Genomic DNA, 8,406 nt, shown 5'->3' on the forward strand with positions numbered 1-8,406 from the left:
TGCTTAAATAATGAAATGATGGGCAAGGCCGTAGCCATGGACTCAACATCGGGGGGGAACAGATTTGCTGGGAGGGCCGACGACCTTTATTCAGTCTTAAACATCAATATTTGCACCTTTCCTCCCTCACCTCCATGTCACCTGCTCTCCCTGCCCTGATGGCATCATCATGCTCCTTCTCTCCCTCTTTACTTTGAAGGCAACAGAGTGAACATGAAAGACAGATGATCAGTAAAGGAGTGACTAAAGAATGTTGATGAGTTGAAGCCATTCTCTCATTCAGATATCTTGAGGTCAGAGGTCAAGAGACCCCTTTATATGCCAGCTTTTCCCTCGCCAAAATGTAGCCTAACTTTGGAGCGTTGTTTATCCACCTTCCCGACAAGCTAGCATGACATGATTGGTACCAATGGATGCATTAGGTCTCACTTGAGTCCATATCAAAACACAACATGTAGTCATATGGATATCATTTTGTATTATCATTTTGATACCGGCGCTAAAACGATACTTACCAATGCCTGAACCAATATGTATCTTAAAGTGAACCAATATGTATCTTAAAGTGAACCAATATGTATCTTAAAGTGAACCAATATGTATCTTAAAGTGAACTAATATGTATCTTAAAGTGAAGTAATATGTATCTTAAAGTGAAGTAATATGTATCTTAAAGTGAACTAATATGTATCTTAAAGTGAACTAATATGTATCTTAAAGTGAACTAATATGTATCTTAAAGTGAACTAATATGTATCTTAAAGTGAACTAATATGTATCTTAAAGTGAACTAATATGTATCTTAAAGTGAACTAATATGTATCTTAAAGTGAACTAATATGTATCTTAAAGTGAACCAATATGTATCTTAAAGTGAACCAATATGTATCTTAAAGTGAACTAATATGTATCTTAAAGTGAACTAATATGTATCTTAAAGTGAACTAATATGTATCTTAAAGTGAACTAATATGTATCTTAAAGTGAACTAATATGTATCTTAAAGTGAACTAATATGTATCTTAAAGTGAACTAATATGTATCTTAAAGTGAACTAATATGTATCTTAAAGTGAACCAATATGTATCTTAAAGTGAACTAATATGTATCTTAAAGTGAACCAATATGTATCTTAAAGTGAACTAATATGTATCTTAAAGTGAACTAATATGTATCTTAAAGTGAACTAATATGTATCTTAAAGTGAACTAATATGTATCTTAAAGTGAACTAATATGTATCTTAAAGTGAACTAATATGTATCTTAAAGTGAACTAATATGTATCTTAAAGTGAACTAATATGTATCTTAAAGTGAACTAATATGTATCTTAAAGTGAACTAATATGTATCTTAAAGTGAACTAATATGTATCTTAAAGTGAACTAATATGTATCTTAAAGTGGGCTTTTTAATTTGAGGATTTCAAGCGACGCGCTTAAAACAATCATGTTAGTGAAGGTGCGGACCGGAACAGATATTTCACTGAGCAGCTCGGGCACGAGAGGCACCTAAATGAGGCACCTATACTTGTGTTGCAATTCGGTACCGGTACTACCAGTTGTAAAGGTACCCGGTACCATAGTGGTATGGGGTTTGGGTACCCAACCCGAGTCATATGTAACTTATAGTAACCTACAGAGAGACAAACAGAACTGACAAACATACAAGCTGGCAGGACAGCAGGCAAGAACAGGCAGCATGCAAGAACAGGCAGCATGCAAGCCAAAGCACCATAACAAATGCTAAAATAATAGCTTGCATTACATGCATTCGAATATTGATTAATGACATGGATAGTGTACTTTTGTGACAACTACTCTATGCGCACTCGATTAGGCCTCGGCCGCTGTGTGTGTGCCTCATGTTTCAGCCCGATCGCATGTAAAACGGCAGAGCTGTGGCCGGCCAAATTTCTTGAAACAGACAGAAACGAACATTGCCCACTTTCTCCGTTTTATAGATAGATAATAACAATATACTATAGTGTCAGGGTATGGATATTGGAAACCCATAGGTTTAATGCTATAGTGTTTCAGGGTATGGATATTGAAAACCCATAGGTTTAATGCTATAGTGTTTCAGGGTATGGATATTGGAAACCCATAGGTTTAATGCTATAGTGTTTCAGGGTATGGATATTGGAAACCCATAGGTTTAATGCTATAGTGTTTCAGGGTATGGATATTGGAAACCCATAGGTTTAATGCTATAGTGTTTCAGGGTATGGATATTGGAAACCCATAGGTTTAATGCTATAGTGTTTCAGGGTATGGATATTGGAAACCCATAGGTTTAATGCTATAGTGTTTCAGGGTATGGATATTGAAAACCCATAGGTTTATGCTATAGTGTCAGGGTATGGATATGGAAAACCCATAGGTTTAATGAATACCGGTATCTCCTTGTTTTATTTAGTCCTACCAATTGAAAATGAGCAATGTGGCACGACTGGTCCAGTTTTCCAGGATTCCCAGGACAACGTGCTTCTGTCCCCCGTATGGAAAATGTTGTGGGCTATTTTGGGGAAAAGTAACTATTAATAACTTCCCTGTTATCTAATGTGGTGTTGATGGCTTATCTGCTAATTGTTTAGCCACATGGCAGCTGCCGTTCAAACAGGTTTTACAGCTTGTCAGAGAAGGGTAATGACATGTTTACACCTAACACAATCTTGAATAACCTACCCACATTGTCCTGAGTGGGTTTTTCTGGCCTGACAGGAAATAAGTTCCAGTTGAAAATGACTGTGTCACAAGGCAACATCATTAACACATTGTCACTTTTCAACACCCCTTAACGACAATACACGTGCAACAAACGCTAACTGACTCTGGGCCATTCGTCTCTAAACAAAGATAACACATAAAATGAACTTAATATACTTAAACTTTGCTTATCATGAGACAACTTAAAAACTAATTCAACCTATTAATAAACAGTATAGACTCATAGTGCTGCATAATTATATATATATATATATATATATATATATATAAATTCACTGCATACAAATATGCAAATCATTTTGCACTGTGACCTTTTCGATCTTATATTTGACCTTGTAACACTCTCTGCTCTTTTCTTTTGATCCATGTTATGTTAATCCATTTGAATTGCTGTGTGTGTGCAAGTGTGCTATCTAAATCAACTTGCCTTGTCATCATTAGTTTCTCCAAAGCAATGGTGTAACAAAGCGTAGTTATGGTGTAACAAATTGTAGTTATTTGGCAGCCGAAAGGCCTTCTTCGGCAGGGAGCATCATTTTTTTTTATTATCTTTTAATCAGATAAGTCAATTGAGAACAATGACAACCTGGCCAAGAGGCACCAATGGGAGTACAAACTCAAAATGGTTGCTACTGTACATTAGATAAGCAACGTAACACACGTGATGTTAAAATTATTTTTTAAGAATGCATGGTCACTGTGACTCTGAAGTAGCATCCATCCATGCCATCCAGTAGCCTATCTACAATGACAGATCTCCTAGGCTTGGAATATCTGGAATAATGACAATTGCCAATAAAAAACGTTACTGTGTACTGGGGCCCAATAAAATTAATGTTACATGTTAACCCCTCAGTGTTCAGTAAGATTAGACCAGTCTTTTTCTGTCATGCCCCACTTTGGAAGAGGAAAAATGTTCATGCCCCACTTTGGAAGAGGAAAAATGTTCATGCCCCACCGCCCCAACAAAATTGTAACAAAATGGTCCAAGTTTAACTTTCATTGAAATAACATCAAGATCATGACCATTCCTTTCTATTTTCTTTCAGTAATGTTGTCCAAATAAAACAACTTCTATTTCAACTTTATACAACATTTTGTGACTGCTACATTTGCTTTTTTAAATACTAAATTAAAATAATCAAACAGAAATTGCAATTGCAATCACTTTGCTAGAACAAAGTTAACCAGATTGCTCCAGCAGATAAAAATCAAATGAAATGTGCAATCACTTTGTTATAATAATATCAATAAAGTTCTATCTAAAAATTTGCATTAAGTCCTATTATCACTGTATTAGTGGCTGCAATTAACCTGTTTTGCACTGCACATATTTTCAAAATAATAACAATCAAGTGCAACCTGTGCAAAACTAAACAAAACAAGTTAAAATATTTGGTAATATGAATGAACCATCCATGGAATGAATGCAAAGTCACTACAGAAGCGGGGTTCATTTATTGCTCACCGGGGAAAAAGTCTGACGTCAAAACATTGGTTCCGCGCTGCATTTCTGCATTTCCCCCTGCGCCCCCCTGTTTTGCCACTGCGCCCCACAGGGTGGCCCGCCCCCCCACAGGGGGGGCCCGCCCCACACTTTGAGAAACACTGGATTAGACAATGTAGATTGGTGTGATAAGCCATTTCTGGTTTTGAATGTGTCAAAGACAAAGGAAATGATAATTTCTCCAAAAAGTAATAGTTTGCCAACAATTATTCATGGAGACAATGTTGAAATTGTCCAGCGTTATAAATATTTGGCAACTGTGTTTGGTAATACATTTAGATTTAATCAGAATACAGACGTTATAAAGAAAAACCCAGCCTGGACAATACTGAAAACATAGCCTACTAAACATAAATTACTGTATTGAAAGCATTTTAACATTTTCTTATATTTATTGGTCACATATTTTCTGGAATTGTACAAAGATATGGCTGTATTGGGGAAAATGTCAATGCGGTTGTCAAAAATATTCTTGGATATGAAATCCCAAATACCTGCCCTGTTATATTCATTACATTACATAATTTAATGTAAATGCCTGCCCTGTTACATGACATGACATAATGTAATGTAAGTGCCTGCCCTGTTACATGACATGACATAATGTAATGTAAATGCCTGTCCTGTTACATGACATGACATGACATAATGTAATGTAAATGCCTGTCCTGTTACATGACATGACATGACATAATGTAATGTAAATGCCTGTCCTGTTACATGACATGACATAATGTAATGTAATGTAAATTTGAATGTGAAATTGTGTATGTAAATTGTGTATGTAAATTTGAAATTTACATGTAAATACCTGCCCTCAGGGCAGGTATTTACATGTTTTAGTTTTATTCTACTATTTTTTGTGTTGATGCTGATGTGCTGCTCTGTCTATATCTGTATTTCTGTGTGCCAACAACACAATAAAAACTTCTGTGAGAAAAGTATATTTGAATTTGAACCTGCTCATAGAATGAATGAACTGTACAACTATTTCCTAATCTTTCCAGCGGGTCTTGGTCGCCTTTAGTAAACGCTTGAGAGAATGCTACTGCACACATTCCTCACAGCCATAATGACAGCTTACTGATGACAGACAGCATGGCAGCTCAGTGCATGAGGACAGCATGGCAGCTCAGTGCATGAGGACAGCATGACAGCACAGTGCATGAGGACAGCATGACAGCACAGTGCATGAGGACAGCATGACAGCACAGTGCATGAGGACAGCATGACAGCTCAGTGCATGAGGACAGCATGACAGCACAGTGCATGATGACAGCATGGCAGCTCAGTGCATGAGGACAGCATGACAGCACAGTGCATGATGACAGCATGACAGCACAGTGCATGAGGACAGCATGACAGCACAGTGCATGAGGACAGCATGGCAGCTCAGTGCATGAGGACAGCATGACAGCTCAGTGCATGATGACAGCATGACAGCTCAGTGCATGAGGACAGCATGACAGCTCAGTGCATGATGACAGCATGACAGCTCAGTGCATGAGGACAGCATGACAGCTCAGTGCATGATGACAGCATGACAGCTCAGTGCATGATGACAGCATGACAGCTCAGTGCATGAGGACAGCATGACAGCACAGTGCATGATGACAGCATGGCAGCTCAGTGCATGAGGACAGCATGACAGCTCAGTGCATGATGACAGCATGACAGCTCAGTGCATGATGACAGCATGACAGCTCAGTGCATGATGACAGCATGACAGCTCAGTGCATGATGACAGCATGACAGCTCAGTAGTGTAGTCTGAAGTATGTCAAACAGCAATAATATATATATATATATATATATATATATATATATATATATATATATATATATATATATATATCATACCATAAATATCAGGCTATCTTAGCTAAATTCTTGAGTGTCTATGGGATCAAATAACATAATCATGATCCAATAGGCATCCAGGAATTGAGCGAGGGGGGCGTCTTTTTCCAGGCTTTGTCTGGGGGGGAGGCCCACAGTCTCAGACTTTGAAAACCACTGACCTAAAGGAACTGATGATATCACAAGTGCGTCACAAGTACCCAACTGCTGTAATGACCTAAGCAGGCATGTCCAAAGTCCGGCCCAGGGGCCAGATGCGGCCCTTTGACTGGTCTTAAGTGGCCCTTGGTTTGTCTCTCAAAATATACTATATGTGGCCCTGCACACAGTATTGGTTAATCAAGCAAGTTAATTTCACGTTTTTTCCATTCACCCAATGATGACAGCACTATCATACAGTTTGTAGACAAGCACCAAGTAGGAACAACACAGGCAGAACTCATGTTTTCAGATGGTAAACAAAATCCTTATAGTACAATTTTATTGTTTGTGATTTTATTTTTATTTTTATAACCCATATGATGCGAGAAGTAGCTGGCCGGCCCCCCGATAATTTCACATGATCTAATCTGGCCCCCATTGAAAAAAGTTTGGACACACGTGAAGGAACTGATGTCACAAGCACACGACTGCTGTAATGACCTAAAGCAGGCATGTCCAAAGTCCGGCCCAGGGGCCAATTGCGGCCCGCAGACAGATTTTAAGCGGCCCTTGGCTTGTCTCTCAAAATACACTATATGTGGCCCTCCACACAGTACTGGTTAATCAAGCAAGTTCAATTTGCATTTTTTCCATTCACCTAATGATGACAGCACTATCATACAGTTTGTAGAAGCACCAGATAGGAACAACACAGGCAGAACTAATGTTTTCAGATGATAAACAAAGTCTTTCGAGTACATTTGTACGTGATTTTAGATAAAAAAGAAATTATAATCCATATGATGCGAGAAGCAGGTGGCCCCCCGGCATTTTCACATGATCTAATCTGGCCCCCATTCAAAAAAGTTTGGACACCCCTGACCTAAAGGAACTGATGATGGCACAACACGAGTGGTCATTTATTCATACTGATGTATTTTAGCAGGTTTTTCCTCTATTCTCATATATATATATACATATATATATACATATCCTTTCCAAAAATTTAGAATATCATGGAAATACCATGGATGACCGTGGGCTTCAGCGGATTGTCAAGCAAAGACGATTCAAAAATTTGGCTGAGATTCAGAGGGAGTGGACTGAGGCTGAAGTCAGTCATAACTGAGAAGTAACTGCTGGTTTTCTTCAAACTATTCTAATTTCCTGAAATAGTGTTTTGGGGGTTTTCTGGAGCTATAGGCCAAAATTATGAAAAATGAAACAAATAAAGGCTATAAATATTTCACTTTGTGTGTAATGAATCTATAATCTATGAAAGCTTCACTTTTTTAAAGGAATTATGGAAAAAAACTAACTTTCCATGATGTTCGAATTTTTTGGAAAGGATCTGTATACATATATATATATATATGATATTCTCTTCTTCACATAGCTGTTATCGGCCTCTTGAGTGGCACAGGCCGATGCCGATGTGAAATTGCCATTAATCCATATAGCAGTCTAATTATGCTGCATTCGTTTATGGCCGGAGGTGGCAACTGCAACCATGTAGGGTGGTGCAGGGCTGTATAGTGTATGTAGGGTGGTGCAGGGCTGTATGGTGTATGTAGGGTGGTGCAGGGACTTACCGTGTGTCAGTGCGGTGAGCAGAGTTGCTACACACAGCAGTTTGCAGACAGCCTTCATGGTAAGTTAAGGTAAGGTTAGAATTCCACTTTGCTTTAAATAAGCTCCTCTCCTCCTCCCTCCCTCACACAAAACACAACACAACCCACACAGACACACCTCTCTCTCTCTGTCCAACACACCTACCTGTTACTACACACCTACCTGCTGCTACACACCTCACCGGCAGGCAGCAAACACTCCTAGTGCCCCCAAGTCACCTGTTCCATTGACCCATTTCACAGCAACCGTTTTGAGGTGGTAAAGCAGGAAGTAAAGCAGGTGTAACCAATGATGGTTCCATTCCATGTAGGTGTTGCAGTGTCAGGGCCCTCGTTAATGTTATTGGTTACACCTGCTTTACTTCCTGCTTTGACACCTCAAAACGGTTGCTGTGAAAAAGGCCTATTGCACATCAAGCAAGCCCATTAGCGGCAGGGCCACTACTTGTATTTGCCAATATTCATATTCTTCTTCTTCTTCTGGGAAGTTGGACTTCCCATGCATAAAAATAAACCAAACTTTGCACAAAGGTCCCAAAC

General features: G+C 38.7%; 1 protein-coding gene across 1 annotated transcript in view; it reads right to left on the reverse strand.

Annotated features, from left to right (window-relative positions):
* LOC310788288 (polyserase-2-like) overlaps positions 1–7,962 on the reverse strand; it is a 26,118-nt gene extending 18,156 nt beyond the window's left edge. The window contains exon 1 of the mRNA XM_083649841.1: positions 7,828–7,962. Within this exon, the coding sequence (XP_083505967.1) occupies positions 7,828–7,885 (58 nt within the window). The 5' untranslated portion in view covers positions 7,886–7,962. The remainder of the gene's footprint in view (positions 1–7,827) is intronic.
* Between the last annotated feature and the right edge of the window lie 444 nt (positions 7,963–8,406).

Source organism: Poromitra crassiceps, assembly GCF_964638095.1.
Source record: "Poromitra crassiceps genome assembly, chromosome: 13".
Classification (NCBI taxonomy): domain Eukaryota; kingdom Metazoa; phylum Chordata; class Actinopteri; order Beryciformes; family Melamphaidae; genus Poromitra; species Poromitra crassiceps.